Source organism: Triturus cristatus, chromosome 3_1 (genome assembly GCF_964204655.1).
Source record: "Triturus cristatus chromosome 3_1, aTriCri1.1, whole genome shotgun sequence".
In the NCBI taxonomy this organism is placed as follows: Eukaryota; Metazoa; Chordata; class Amphibia; order Caudata; family Salamandridae; genus Triturus; species Triturus cristatus.
The window spans coordinates 352,173,215-352,189,788 of NC_140583.1; the positions used below are offsets into that span (position 1 = coordinate 352,173,215).

Here is a 16,574-nt window from a genome sequence, read left to right on the forward strand (position 1 = left end):
CTTAGAATGTAGTTTTGCTTCCCTTAGGCTTACAAAATTCCATGAGGTATAAAACTGGGGCAAAACATGTGCACCCAGTTTAACTGTGTAGGTCTACAGATGATAAATAAACACCTTACCTGTCATCCAGAATTTTCATATTTTTCTAGTTCAGCTCAGGATCTGCTGGGCCAAATTAATTACTTTGCTACCCAGCAAAGGGAACAAAGGCCCCCCTACACAAAGGCAGTATTCAACAATGCTTCCTTCAGCTCCTGAGGAGAAAGGGGTGGGGAAGAAAATCTGCATCTGTTAATTAGCTATCACACTGTCCCAGGGCTGGGGCAGCCCAGGCCAACTAAACAAAGGAGGAAGCCCAGGCCTCTGGCCCCAATACAGTTTGGGACTCGCTTTTGAGGTCTTCGTGAAAAGTTCCCTGGCAGTGATGTCAGCCAGGGGTGGGGCTGAGGCCCGAAGAGGAGCTAGAACAGTGACTTCTTGATGGCACCATCTTGAATTGTCCCAGCATGCTGTACAGTAGGGTGGGGACAGGGGTGGAGAGGTGATGTGGCACACTAGGATTGGTCAGGGGTGTCTTTGCTTTTAGAACTTTCCACCCACATTTAAAAACTCTTGCACAAGTGAGAGAGTGGTTGTTGATGAACTCTGGAACTGGACAACAACAGCAGCAACACCATGGAGAACTGAGAGGACAAGCCCCGTGATGCCGTAAAGGACTATGTACTCTGCCTACAGTTGACCCCAGGACCAGTGGGTCTCTCCAGTACCAGGGAAGTTGGTTCCCTTACACCCCCTAGGAGCTGGCAGGGAGATTTAGGACGTAGGACAGAGCTGGCCGGGCTGCATGGGAGTGCCCTTCCCACGAGGCCCCAGTAGATTAGATGATGAGGGCCTCTCAGTGGGCCTGGCCACCCCATAAAAGAAAAAAAAATAAGGGAAAAGGCACATGGTGAAAGGTCGTGCACCAGTAAGGAGAGCGAGTCCCCCGAACAACTGGAGAGCTGCTCATCAAATATTCACTGCTCCACAAGGAAGAGACCCATACTGCCAACGAATTGTAAGAAGTGTTGTGGGGTGCTGTAGAAGTTACAGCAGCTACACTGAAGTAACTTTTAAAAATTGACAATAGGTTTATAAGGTCAATGAAAGGACAATCTCCCAGGATTTTCATTAAGTCAAAGCACTCCAAAGGCTGGAGCCTTTGCTCTTAAGCTGGGAGTGCAGTGCCTACAGGGGTTCGTTACATGGTTGCATTTGATGTGGTCTGAAAGTATATAAAAAAGAAACAGACCCTTGTTTTGTTCATTTTAAAAGCTTTATTTACAATAATTGTGATAGTAATTCTTGATCAATGTAGAAATGCTTTATTTACATTTATGATTGCATTTACATATGGTTATTGATTACAGTGAAATAATGGTGGTTTTAACATGTCGATTATTTGACTTTTTATGTGGAGAACCTTTGACATGGCCAATAGTCCTGTTTTATTTAACGCGATAGCCCCTATATTACTGTGTTTTATCTGGTATATGTGGAGGATAGTGTTATGTATGACACTTTAGGGGTCAGATGTGATTGCAGAATGTCATATAGAGTATTTTTATCTCCCTGATTAGATCTTCAAATGTTAATGCATAGTATTTAGTAATGTGTGAAATAAATGTAATTTTCCTTTTTCACAGAAAAAGCACTGACTGGAGAATCATTTACTAAGCGTTAATATTGTGTGCCAATGGTGATAACTAGCCCAAACCAAATCCTCCAAGTAGGCCTTAGACTGCTCTGCTTCGCTACCCTGAGAGAATCGAGTGCTACAATAGGATGCTTGGTTCCCAGTAAGAAGAAACCATAGACCTATTACTTGTGCAGGCCTCTCATCCTGCACAACAAATAACCCAATTTCTTTCAGGATGCAAAACCCATGTGTGGGCAATTCTTTGGAACTTCAGATCTTAAGTCTTTTTATACACATTTAGGAGGGCCTTAGCCCTGTTCATTTTTGATCAACACAGGACAGTATAGGTTTACATTTGATGTAACGCATAACCAACTAATATCAGTCAGAGTATCACAATTATAAGTTATACAGCTATATGGTCCTGTGAACAAGCCACTTATGGTTGCTTTTCACAGAGCTACTTCCAAACTTCAGCTGTAATTTAGCAAAGCAGTATAATCCAACCAACTGCCAGAACATCTGGTCACACTTTAGTGGACAGAACCATTACAAGCATTACGCCATGACCACTATCGGAAACCTATGAGGAAATTGGGTTACTGGCTGAGGTGGAGTGACACCCTACTCAAGCAGCAATCACAATTCCTGTCAGGGTTAAGTCACAAGCAATTCCAAATTAACCTGTGCTTAGCCCTCTGATAGCTTGGCGCAAAAGCATTCAGGAATAAAACTGAATAAACGATTTGAGACCAAAATGACAAAAATGTCATTAGTGAAACCATAGCTATGCAATTTTAAAGCTGTAAGTGAAAATAGTGCTTAAAAGCACAAAGAGCGAACTGTGGTTATCTGCTCGTGCCGGACCAGAACAAAATCACAAGTTCAGGCTCACCATGATGGAAAATGGGCCATATACAGGGACCAAGATAGGGCCACTGAAAAGGTACCTTAAATCCTGGTTGAGAAGCATTGCAAAATCCTACGATGAGAAAGTGTCACAGCAGATCTGATGAAGCCATCAACGAGGCCTGGTCCTGCATCATCAAAGATGCCATTGATGGAGGCTTGCTATGCAAAGTCCTGCATCGAGTATCTATCATGCAGCGGCGGTTCAAATGAGTTGCGGGCTGTGGTGTGATGTCCGGCCTTGGAAATGCGTCACGCAGCGGTGATTCTGAGGTGGAGCAGTGAGGGGATGCGTGGCGCTGAGTCTGTTCTGCCCAAGAGTCCACAGGTGGTATGGTAGAGCACCTTCAGGACCACATCCAAAGGTGCCGGAATGGGGTGAGACCACTTAGGGGGCAAGACTCACAGCAGACAGAGTCCAGGTGCTGGGTTCAAGAAGGTTGGAGCTTTACCTATCCCTAAACCTCTGATCAGGAGACCCGCCAACTAGCCCTTGGCGTCACTCTGGTAATCCTGGGATCAAGATGAGGTCCAATTCTTTACACTGAGGCAGAAGGACAGCATAGTAACAGGGCAGCAATGTAGTAGTACTCCTTGCAGCAGAGCACCACAGCAGTCCTTCTGAGTTGTCCATAGATCAAGAGGTGTACTGAAGACTGAGGCTCCAATATTTATACTTGGTACCTGCTTTAAAGTAGGAGAAGGTTCTGTAGGTTTCGACTCTCACAGGTGTTTGGAATTCCCTGCTTCCAGGATGTCTGAGGGCACAACCGACTAGTGTGAAACCCTTTGTCGGTGTGCGGAGGGAGTGCCTCTGTGAGGGGTAAGTGTGGTGGGTGACAACTCCTCCCCCATCGAATCTCAGATGGTTCAGCCTGCCCGCACTTATTCCCCCTAAGTCTCACATAAAGACTTACTGCCAGCTACTACTAGTCATATGACCCAGGATACAGGCTGTTGGAAACAAATAGTTGGGACAAGAACATGTCAACTTTCTAAAAGTCGCCTTTTTAGAATTGTGAAATAAAATTTGACTTTACCATTAAAGAGGGTTATAAATTGAAATGATTTAAAGACCAAACTCGATAGCTCTACCTGCTGCCAATTGAAAGTTACCAATAAGCTAACCCAATATTATCCTATGGAAGAGGTAGGTCTTGCACTAGGAAAAAACAAATTTAAAAGTGTTTCCCTACTAGGCCATGTACAACTTAAATGTACTGTTTAAATACACTGCATCCTGCCCTATGGACTATTTGAGTGAAATATGTATTAAAAAAGGAAGGTTTAAGACTGGGCAAACGTTTATTTAGCCAGGTCGAAATGGCAGTTTAAAACTGCACACACAATGTGCAATGCCAGACCTGAAATATGTTTAAAAGACTACATAAGTGGGTGGCACAATCAGTGCTGCAGGCCCAGTAGTAGCATTTAACTAACAGGCCATGGGTGCATGTAGTACCACTGTAATAGGGGCTTATAAGTAAATTAGGTGTGCCAATTGTGAATAAGCCTGTGTTACCATGTTTAGAGAGTGAGCACACACACTTTAGCATTGGTCAGCAGTGGTAAAGTGCCCTAAGGCCAGCGAACACGAGATCAGAAAAAATGGAGAAGGCAAAACATTTGGGGGAAGACCACCCTAAGGCTGACAGATATAACACCTTAGATGGGCTCTACTAGACAAAGGATCATGAGGTGATTCTCTAACTGCTGAAAGTGATATACAGTTACCTGAGATCTTACAGTACAGCTAATACATCATCTCAACTAATGCTTGCAGTGGCATGTAATAACTACCAGTCAGATATCCGCTTTGCTTTACAGAATTTGAAGCCCTCAAATTTGGGACCACAACCTAGTAAAATTGCCTCTTTTCTGCAATTATATAGAAGCATTGTTTAAGAACTGAGTCCATCATTTAGAGTTTGGCTAAGTGGGAGCACCACTGTCAATCAGCGTTGCTACCACCTTTTGAACTCACTGTTGCTGTGCTGTGTTTAGAGTTGGGGAACTTCTGGATATAAATATTTGATCTGAGAGTCCGTCGGCCACAGTGCCATCAGGTGAACATGTTTGTCACACCACCCTATTTATGGTGGGGCGAGCATCCCTTATTCTCACTATCTGGGACCACCATGAGAGGCATTCGATAACCTGGCAGGCCGGTCGGCTGGCCACTAGGGTCTTAATGACTCTGTGAGTCTGTTCATGAAGTTAAAGACCAAGTGGAACAATGCTACGTGCGTTCTTTAAGTGAAGTTTAAAAAGTACCAATAACTTGTCAAAGTAATTGAAGAGCTTAATGATATGTTAAGGTAATAGGCACACCCACTTGAGTTGTTAATGTAGCAGTTTTCAAAGATACTAACAGGTTCCATGATTATTTCACAGATTGCCTTTTAAGAACACGAGATAATGTCATGCACCTTAATCTAATTTGCTTTCAGAACCAAGCAAGATGCAGGATAGTGGGGCTAACTAAACTATTGAACTTATTGTGTTGATTTTCTAATGAAGGAAGTATGAAGTTATTATTATTAGTTGCATTTATATTTCTTGATTTTGGGTAACGTATTAGTCATGCTGAAATTTTCAGCCAATCTATATTCAATTTAAACAATCCTGCTTTAGCGTTCTTTTCTATTGTGAATAGGCTGGTAAATCCTGAAGCTGGAACAAACACTGCACGTGTCAAAAATTTCTCTGCAATGAACTTGCTATCTTTTTTTGGGGAAGATATCAAAACAATATATATTGGTCATTTCCCCAGAACACAGAGAATAATCAGAATGTTAGGAACACTGACAAATCTACTCTGAGCAACAAAGATAATTTTAGCAAATGTGTTCCTCTCACCAGATCTCAAGTAGAGAAGAGTATTATAGAAACTAAATCTGGTTCCCCTCTACATCCTTGTTCACCAGCTATTCTCAAGTTAGTTGTAGAAAAGATAACAGTTCTTACTGACCTCTATAATGCTTCCCTCTCATTGGTTAAAATACTTTCTAATTTTAGGAAGGTCATCGTTAGACCTCTGCTAAATAGCTAATTCTTGAATCCTACCTTTGTCCAACTACCGGCCCATTTCTCTACGTTCACTGCCAGATAAGATAAGATTTTGGAAAAATATGGCAATATCCAAGTGGCCAAAAATCTGGAAAACAATTTCTGACTTAACACTACTCATTTCGTATTCAGACATCATCACAGTACTGACTCAATATCATTGGCAGTTACAAATGAGCTCAGAGAGATCCTAGTCTGAGGTGAGGCTGCCGCCTTGGTCCTCCTGGATATCTCTGCGGATATTAAATACCATCGTACTATATTTCTGGATAAACTACAGGAATTCTGAATTATGGAAATGGCTTTAAATTGGTTTAAATCATTTTTTTAAATCAGAACCATTGTGTAGGATTTGCTCCCCAAGACTCACCCCCTTTTCTACCTGTTGAGGGGTGACCCAGGGTTATTCACTTTGCCTCACTCTTTTTACATATATATGGCTCCATTAGCCAATATAGCTAGAGCTTGTGGGCTGAGTCAAATGTCAAATGCAGACTCCCAAACTATTATGTTGATATCCCAGAATGAAGAAGCATCTATGAAAATGTCACTTTCTGAGAGATTGAGATAGCTAACTAGATGCAGCAGAACTGCTTGAAACTCAAAGGGGAAAAAACCGAGGTCATGCCGCTTGGTAAGCAGTTGCCATCTTGGTTTTCATTATGGAGTCTACAACAACTTGGAGAAACTGCCATAACATGTGCCAGAAACCCAGTGATGTTTCTGGATAACCAGCTATCCCTCATCACACATTAAAGTTGTATCCACCTGATTCCTAATTTTGTGCATGCTATAGAAAACCTTTTGCCTGCTCTCGACTACTTCTAGAAAGACTGCAGTTCAAGCCTCGATTACTTCTAGGCTGGATTACGGTAATGTGTCTGTGTCTTGCTTAATATCTCTAGCAGCAGTTTCAGATCATTCAAAACACGCCTGCAAGGATGACCTCTGGTCTGACAAAGCTCACATTGGTATCCAACCACTTCGAAAAACTTCACTGGCTTCCAGGGGGAAGAAAATAAAGTTAACAAGCATTTGCAATGCAATAGGTCTCGCATTAGGGATTGTTTGAGTTATTGGCATTGCAAATGGAAAAGTACTCGTATTGCACATTAAATGACACACATATGACATACCTGCAAATAAGCAGTAACACTGCACATTAAATAAGACATGCCTGCAAAGAAGTACTAACACTGCACATTAACGAAGTGCAGTGTTAAGTTGGACAATGGATGCATCCAGATTGGTAGGAATAATATATCTTGTTTGTGTGGTGCATATTTCCAATGAAGGTTGATAAGTTTGTTGATTGCAGTCGCACAGCTGGGTGGGAGCGTCTGCTTTGCGTGGTGTAATTGGAGAGCAATTTGATTGGTATATTGGACAATGTTCGTTTTAATGGTCCAGTAGACAATAAAACCGCTGCATGACCACACTGTGTGATCCTGGGCACACTTTACAAATCCTACCTCCCATCCAGCGGCCGAAGTGCAAACTGTAAAACCTGATAGCTGGACACAATTACGGCGTCACTGCAGGCACACCCTGTGTGATCTTGGGCATTTATCACATCTCAAAGTACTTTTAAATGCTTGAACTTGCGATAAACCTTAGAAAAATACTCTCATGCATTTGACCTACCCAGGTGTTTGCTGCTACGTGCTTGATAAGAAATCATGCAACACACAATTGCCACTTCTGTGCCCCTTCCAAATAAACAGTAGAAATCAGAGTAGTAATTAGTCTCTAGGATGAGTAAGATGCCCTCCAGCCTCCACTTGATAAGCAGGGGTGTTTAGTTTGCGGGGGGGGCATGCAATACTTTAACACAGGTAAAAGTGTCAGAAGTCACACCATCTGCCCGCTAAAGAGCGGCTCGCAGTGGCCGGCTGGCCTGGCTGATTAGGGGAGCTGTCGGTGCCGAGCCCGGCGCAGGCAGCTCAGTTATTAGGCAGCTGGAGGCCTGGGGACTGCTGCTGTTCCGCCTGTAATGTGCCCGAGCCTCCTGGCAGGCGGGGTGGGAGGAGGATCACAAGTGCGACTGCCCCCACCCTCGGAGGCTAATTAATTGGCAGAACAAGAGCGCATTAAGGCTGATATAGGAGGGAGCCCCGCGCTGGCACCTTTTGTGTGTATGAGCTAAAGGCGGGTGGTTGTGTATGTCAAATGCCTCTCAGACTACAGAGCGCAGCAAATGCTACGTCCAAATCTGAAATCAGGCGTGCTCGCGTGCACGTGCCTAGGTATGTCTAAGTGTGTGTGCTACATAGTAATAGTCTATGTGTAGACTGTGTGCTACTATAAACATGTAACAGTGTGAGTGTGTGCACTACTGCGCTTGTGAGTCACGCTGTTTGCGAGTGGGTTTGTACCTGACAGTTACTGACCTTGCTGTTGTGTGTGACCCACTCCGTGTCTGTGCCACTGTATGCGTGTGCGTTTAACCTTGAGTGCGTGTGTATGTGGAGCGCGATGTACTGTGTGTGTGTGCGTGCAATGAGCGCAATGTACTGTGTTTGCGAGCGTGCGTGTGTGTACAGCGAGTTACTGTATGTGGCCTACTGTGTGTGTGCGTGTGTGAGCTATTGTGTTTGTGTGCGTGTTCCACACTGTGCTGTGTATCTATCTATATGTTTGTTAGTGTGCGTGCTCTGCTGTGTGCATCCCACTGTATGTGTGCGCAGGTGCCAGAGTGTATAGACACACACACACGTGCGAATCCTCAATCTGTGTGCAGTGTATGTCACATGTCCTCTCCGGTCCTGTTCCGCTTTATTTTATTTTGATTGCAGTATAAAAAAATGCTTGTTTATATTAGACAGAGTCTAGTCTTCAAAGGGAGGGCTGCATTCCAATGTAGAACAAGCGTTGGCCGCGCGCGAGCGGCCGGACACGCAATATGTGGTGGGGAGGGGGAGAAGCGGGAGCTGTGTGTGCGCTTGCGTCATCGTGATCGCGATCGCTCTTTAAGCGAAAGTGATCGCGATGACGCACGAGTTTTCAAAGTGCTGCTGGCGGCCTACTACGTGCGTGCACGATCGCGTGAACGCAAGCGTTAGGCCAGCCAGCAGTGCTTTGAAAATCCCACATACAAAATGTCTCTTCGAGCCAGCGCAAGCGCTGGGGCTCAGCGAGACCTAAAAACCTAATGCTTTACTCATAGAGGGTACTATCATCTCGGACCAAGGTATGTTGGCTGTAAAATTTTAAAATATATATCCCCACGAAATGCCTGAACTAAGCAGTTAAATGCTTAGCTGGGATAGCTAAGGCAAAATACAACAGACTTAATGGCAGATATTTTTCCTTTATGGCATCCTCTCCCTGGGATGCACTTCTTTTTGTTCTTAGAGAATATAATATTCATAACTCCTTCAGGGGACAGCTCAAGACATGTATTTTCAAAATTACTCATTCTCTTTAGTGGTTGTATTTTGTGTGATGGATGGGTTTTAGTGCTGGGTGATCCTTGGGTAGCTGTTCTTTAAAAATCATATTTTATTCATCCATTTAATTCACACCTTAATGAGAGAGGCAAATAAATGTATATGTATAAAATGTATCATATATTTATGGTATGTTTTTGTTCATGCAAACAGTGAGTGAAAACAATACTTTTCTCCTTGCCTACTACTAAGTGCGCTCAGTTTCTCAGAAACTGGATACATTAAAAAAAGCAGCGGATGCAACACGAAGTTACTTTACTTTCCTAGTCACACAACATAACAGATTAAATGCTATTAGAATGGATGCAACAAAAGTGGGTTAGTGTTTTCTGTTTTTACTAGTCCTGAACTTCCCTTTCACATATTGTAACACAATGGAATATATGCAAAAGGGATATTTCTTGCTTTTAACAAAAGTGTGCCCCCCTTCCACATATTTTCACATGTAGTTAGAGTGCTGCTCCTTTTTAGGTCTCGCCTGACTCAGCGCATGCGCTGGTCTGGCGAGACATTTTGTGAGGGCTCCAAAAAGTGCTACCAGGCCAGCCTAGAGCTACAGTGCATGTGCGTGGGCGCGCGCCTCGCGTTTTACCGCGATTACTTTCACTTTTGCGGCCGCTTTGATATTTGATCGCGATCACTTTCGCGGCCGCCCGTACGGCCGCTTTGATGTTCTCGTGAGGCTTCAATAGATTGCAGCAGTTAAAACAAGCATTGGCATAGCCAATAGGTCTCACTTTTGGGACCTTATAAGTGTTTAGTTATGCAACTGTTGCATGGCTAAACACTTATAAGGTCCCAAAGGCGAGATTTATTGGCTATGCCAATGCTTGTTTAGGAAGTCTTGGTTGTAATATAACTGCCTGAGAAAAAGGGCCTCCGTAGCCTTGAAAACTAGCTTACTAACATTTCCGAAAGATTGCATCTTGTTTTGTTAGAAAGTATTGGACTGATCTTGTTGTCTAATAGCGGATTCTTCTCTACTTTTGAAACAACTGGATCTTAGCAGATAGCAGTCACCTGAACCCCAACAACAACTTCTGAGATGTGTCCAAGCTCAAGAGCAACCAAGGCCTGTCTTCTAATGGTTCATCGTTGTGTGCTGATTGACAACAACAGTGTCTGATAAAACAACATTATACTTCATTCAATTCTGGAACACAAACGACTTGGTGTGTCGAAGATCAAGAGCAACCAAGGCCAATCTTCTATTGCAGGGTTCTCCAAAGTCGGTCCTGGAGGGCTGGATCCATGCCAGATTTTTAGTATATCGCTATTTAGATACATTTATTTATCTTTAAAAATTTGGCATGGTTCCGGCCCTCCAGGACTGACTGTGGAGAACCCTGCTCTAATGGATCATGGTTGTATGCTGATTGACAACAATAGTGCCTGATGAAACACAACATCATACTTAATTTAAAACTGGAACACAAACAAACGAATGGCGTGCAGAAACAAAACAGCACCTCATTTGACATTAATACAATAGAAAAAGGGATATCCAATGCTTGTCCCTGCTGGAATAGCTGGCAGGTTGGAGGCCCCCTGTGGGCTGGTGTGTGGCGTAGATTATGACCGCTGAGACCCTCCCCCATGGGACCGCCCCCGTAGTTTAATGCTTGCAAATCTCACCGAACAGTGGTAGGGGGGGGGGCGGCGGCGCCTATCTTAGGAGGAATGTAGTGAGGCGAACAACTAGAACAGAAGTAGTATAAGAGACAACTGGCTTAGCCCATGGGAAGATCTGTGGCGAGTAACCTACAATACTCAAGTGGGCTGGTTGGCTGGGGTGGTAGATGGTTCCCCTTTTACCCTTTCCTCCTCTCAGTAAACCCACTGCAGCACAGCACCCAACTAGTGTCTGTCACTGATAGAATGGCGCTTTAACACTGCCATTGTGCAATGGAGTGGGGTCAGAATGCGGGCGGTGGGCTGTGACTGCCTGGCTGAAGACGGCTGAAATGCCAGAAACCGGTCCTAGGAAGCTAGTTTCCGGTCCAGGGAAGGCATGGCATGGCAGTTCGGGCTGGACTGTTCCCATGAGGCACAGGGTCAGACTGATTTGCATATGGCCATGTCTGAACTGGGGTGGCAGAGTGGGCTAAAGAACGGTGATGGATCAAACCCAGATCTGTTGACTGGGTGTGGGTGTTTGATTGGTTCTGATGCTCCGTCCATCACCACCCCCTTTTGTACCGCTTTGTTCACCATAAGTTGGCAGGGTATGCTCTGACGTGAGTCCCTTGCTCACTTTGCCACTGGATTCAAGCAAGCCTGGCTGAAGACGGCTGAAATGCCAGAAACCGGTCCTAGGAATTTTGTTTCCGGTCCAGGCACCACCCCCTTTTGTACTGCCTTGTTAGTTGGCCACGCCTTGCACAAAGGTATGTTTGATGAATAATGGAGTGGAGAGGAACTTTTAAGGAGAGCACCCAAATGCTGACAAGGTGCTCGTTGAGGAATGTGGGGGTGCCAGCCCTGGTTTGACCTGCTGTGTCACTGTGACAGCGGTTTGGTCACGAGGGGACTTGCGCCTAGGACACACTTAGACATTGACATACTACTGGAAAGTCCTAGACCCCTTCAGGTACTGCCATACCTACCTGTTATACCACTGCCATGGGCAAATCCGAAACCAGGCCCTGAGCTCACAGTCTGAGTTGTAGGAATCAGGCCAACGCTCTGTGCCATCTGCGGGGGGATCAGACCCTTGTCCAAGCTGTTAAAGTTCAAGTTGGATAAGATTCTAGGAGCCATCTTGGAGTCCAAGACCACCCTCCGAAGTGAAATCAGCACTGCATCTGTTGAATTATGTCTACTGCCAACGGACCACCATAAGCTTGCTTACAAAGTGAAAGGCACAGAAACCGTGATTACTGAGGTGCAATCTGTACAGCAGGCACTGAAGATGCCAATGATAGAGCTGAATCATGTGTGCATACTAGTAAACCGAGTCAAAGATGCAGAGGGGCGCAATTGCCGCAACATACGCATCGCCGGTCACCCAGAGGGAACAGAGGGTGGTGATATGTAGGCCTACTTGGATCATTGACTGTGGATGGAGGAGGCCCCGACACAGTTCACACCCTTCGTTGCTCTGGAATGGGCACACCAAGTGCTGGCCTGACAGCAGGCCCCGGGACAGCCACCCAAGCCAGAGGTGGCCAAACTCCTGCTCTGTAAAGACAGAGACGTGCTATTAAAGTAGGTATGAACTGGGGGCCCTTTCAATGTTCGGAAATCAAGCTGTTAGCAGAACTGTTTGGACTGGAAGGGAAAGGCAGAAGCATTGTGATTATGGGTTGCGAGCACATAATATCGCTTTATGCCGATGACCTGCTGCTATATTTAGTGGACGGAGCCTTAGTCGCCAATTATATAGTGCAGCTCCTTTTGGAGTTTGGTGCCTTTCCATGCCTAAAGGTGAATCAGGCTAAGACATGTTTGTTTCCTGTTGCCCAAAACTGGGCAACCTCTGCCAGACCATCTGCCTGGGCTGGTATGGGCCCCCCTACCTTAAAGTGCCTGGGTATTCAGATATACCACATGTTAGAAGATCTGTGAGAGGGTAACTTAGAAGTGGCTTTACGCTCCCTTTAATCCTGTGTTCCCTTCTGGAGATCACTCAAACTGGCTATTATGGCAAGTATTGCGGTTTCTACCATGGCAACGCAACTGTAGCTACTCTATTATTTCATTAACTTACCAGTTGCGGCACCTGTGTCTTGGGTCCAACAGCTGGATTCCCTCTTTCAAGATATGATTTGGGATGGAGGCTGCCACAGGGTGTCAGTCGAGAACCTCCGCAGACTGCCTTTGGAGGGAGGGTTGGGAATCCCCGACTTCGAGTTATACTTTTTGGTAGCCCAGCTGCAGTGGATTACCTGATAGCTGGATGGTGCGAATCAGGCATAGCTTGGTCCTATTAAACTGAAGCCGAACCATGAGACCTTAGTGGCCAAGCTGCTCTAGTCGGCAGTGGGGAATCCACATCCCATGCTCCTGTTTTCTATTGCTCTTAAATGTTGGCTCAGGTGTGTGAAGCGAATTGAAGGGCACCCACTTTACGCTCCTGCCTTGCTGCTAGTGGGATTCTCCCATGGAGAGCCTTTGTCCTTCTTCACAGCAGCACAGCTATCTGTGTGAACTGACGTTGAGCTCCTGACGGTGGGAAATTGTTTCCAAATGGGCACATCGTTCTGCGCCGTCTTCTCCACCATAGGCAACAAACGGCCACCTAGTCAATTTCTAACCGATGAAGCCCTGACGAGGACATTTAGAAATCTATGGCATAGCAGCAGTGATGAGCCCCTGACCCACGCTGTGCTCCAACTGCTTTTGACAATGGGATTGGGTAGGTATCTTGTGATGTAATTTTACAAGGAGCTAAATGAGATGGTCCAGAGACCCCTTGATGCACTTAAAACCAAGTGGGAAGCAGTGTTAGGCTGTAATCTCACAGTCACGGAGTGGTGGATGATGATGGCATATCTTTAGAAGGTGTCACGGAACACACACCAGAAATATATGCAGTTCAATTATACTCATATGACATACCTAATGCTGCTAGGGTCATATATGGAGGTGAGCCTCGGATGCCGCGATGTGCGCACCTAGATGCTGTTTTTGCCACATGACTTTGAGCTGCCCCTAGCTACAGGCTTACTGAGGCGAGATTCCTGGAAAGACTAAGTCACATACTTAACTGCTCTTGTGCGTACAATAGAAATATGCCTCTTGTTAGTAGTCCACAGGCCCAAACTCTGAAAGGTCGGCAACCAGTTCTTAGATCTGACTCTTATTCTGGGCAAGAGACGGATAGCAATAGCTTGGAAGTCCAGAATGGGCCCTGTAGTGGATGTGTGGGTGAAATATGTGAGCCCGTGGGCCAGGTCAGATGAGAGAGCACTGCAGAGGAAGGAAGCCAGGGTGAGGGGGTGCAAAGGAGCCCGATGGAGGAGATGCGTCTCACTGCTAAAGAGCACGCTGAGCTGGTGGGCCAGTTAGGAGCTCTGGAGCAACACCCACAAACACCCAGACTGGGACTTTTTGTTGTCCTAGATGCATAGTGCTCCTCGGATGCCAGTAGCCCTTAGGCCTCTGACTCCTGCCCCGCCCACTAGCAGGTAGTCCTGTTTAGGGTGAAACCCTGGGACCCAGCAGATGACCCTTGGTAGCCCCCTCCCTGCAGGATCATTCGACAGTTCCCAGAGACAAAAGTTTAAGAGTTTTTTTAATTAGCTTGGTTGCGCCCAGGCGCGCAACACCCATTGGACTCACAGGGCTTCAGCCCCCCCCCCCCGTCGTGTGTGGCAGCCCGGGATGAGACACCTTCCCGGGCAAAAAAGCAGCCGCACCCGAGCACTTCACAGGTCTTTAAAAGACCATTTGCATGTTAATGAGGCCTCGCTGTTGTTTCACCCCTTCTAAAAGCCCCTGCAGCTCCACTCTGCCTATTGCTTAAAGTTCAGCCCCCCCCGAAATTTTTGCTCAGCCCCCCCCCCGAAATTTTTGCTCAGCCACCCCCCCCCCCGAAATGTGGCTCTAGTTGTGCCTCTGGTTGCGCCCATACTGGTACACAACATGTACACCTGATGGTTTCATATCCGCGTGAAGGGGTGACCTTCGGAATACATAGTATAATCCAGAACCCTGGGTTGAGCACTTGTGGGTCCCTTCATTAGGTGACAACGTAGATGCCGGATGACCATCTCTCTCACACTTCTTAGTCCAAGTTTGATTAGCCTAGTGGGATGCATCCAACTGCTATAAAACCAAGTAGCATTATCTGGCATGAAATGTTGGGAGAAACTAGCGGCTTGGAAACTTGTGTTATACGGTATTAAAGTAAGGTTGGTTATGGTTAACTGCTCCATCCTCTTCAGACACTGAATATGCCTGGCACTGTTTATCATGTAATTGTCTTGAGCTGTCACACTGTGCGTGAAAAGTTATTGGAAAAGCACGCATGACTAGAAATGTCAGCAAAGGTTGAAAAGTTTAAAATTGAATATCTATAAACAAAGTTTAAAAAAAATCCAATGCTGGTCCCTGAAGTATGCAACTTGCCAAATTTTCAGCATATCTGCATGGGATTCATTTCCATAGAATCTATGTAAATGGAAATACTTTACATTGTGCTCATTCTGGGAATCTGGCATGACTCTTGCACTTCTGCACCAATCCTGGACACACCCAGACAGCCACCCCCGCCTCTGTCCAATGGCTCAATGAAGTAATGCACCCACTACAGGGACCCATCTTTGATGACAGGTTTGATTCCCGATTGGACCACTCAACACTCCCTCTGCCAGAAATTGATCATATGAGTATCACTGGATTGAGCAACAGTAAACATCTGTTATTTATTGGCAAGATACGCCTGGGTGGACATGTGCTTTACAAATGGAACTTTTTACCTTATGTTGAGGTTTTGTGATGATCGTCATCCCAATCTGGTCACATATGTAAGAAAGCAGACTTGAAAAAAATAAAATACTGTTCATTCAAACATACAATGTGAAAGGCACGTGTATGCATCTGGTGCTTTCACTGACCTAAATAAAGCGAGTATGTCTCATACTGGTGTTGCTGCAACTAAAATGAACAGCGATGCTACATTGCTATCGAAGTCTCCAGGTGCACAGCACCTATGCAGTTTACATATTTTTCTGGTGCACATGAGGGAGATACCACGTGTGACATCTTAGCCGCACCACAAATAACAAAGATATGACAATCTGGGAGATACTCACCATCAACAAAGCTTGGGAAAGATGTGACCTTCTTTGTCTGAAAAGAGTTAAAAGAAAAAAAAACATATTTTAGAACAATGTATAAACAGCACGTCTCTAACCGCGCAGCACACACGCTTGACAAACGTGACAAGACGTGACTCAGCGTGTGCAATACACAAGCCCCTGCGATGGTAGCAGATGGCAGTGAGGATCGAAACCACGGGAAATGCGCTATTTATCACACCCCGTGCGTGACTGCAGCAGAGGGGGGCGCCCAACACGTGTAAAGACAGAGACGACAGAAGCAGATCTAATGAATACCAACACGGTGATTTAAAATGGGGTAGGTTTGGGCGTAGAAAAATTCAACGAAAAGCGGGTGTCGTGATAAATTTGTCGTGTGTTTTATTACTCTCTTTTGGGTTATTCGCGAGTTTCTTTCCTATTGTGGGTGGGACTTGCAAACGTTTTCCTGTTCCCACATTGATAAATAAGTGGCGTCTCTTTTTTTTTTTTTAAATCATACTTTTAACAGTGGAAGTGAAAGCGCGTTCAGGGTTATAGCCGGAAATAATAGGTAGAATAAACTAAATAAAACCATTAACTACAGAAATCGAGTTAACTTGTTTGGTTTAGCAAATACATCTTAGCACGTATGTGTCCAGCTTTAAAACACCAGAATTTCACAGGTTGACCGTGACATCGGTTAACATTTTTTTAACATTTAAG

General features: G+C 45.2%; 1 protein-coding gene across 3 annotated transcripts in view; it reads right to left on the reverse strand.

Moving 5' to 3' along the window:
• Positions 1–16,574, reverse strand: part of APBA2 (amyloid beta precursor protein binding family A member 2) — a 1,094,297-nt gene that overhangs the window by 391,333 nt on the left and 686,390 nt on the right. For all 3 annotated transcript variants that reach the window (XM_085644084.1, XM_085644086.1, XM_085644085.1), the window contains one exon: positions 15,864–15,900. In XM_085644084.1, the coding sequence (XP_085500210.1) occupies positions 15,864–15,900 (37 nt within the window). The remainder of the gene's footprint in view (positions 1–15,863; positions 15,901–16,574) is intronic.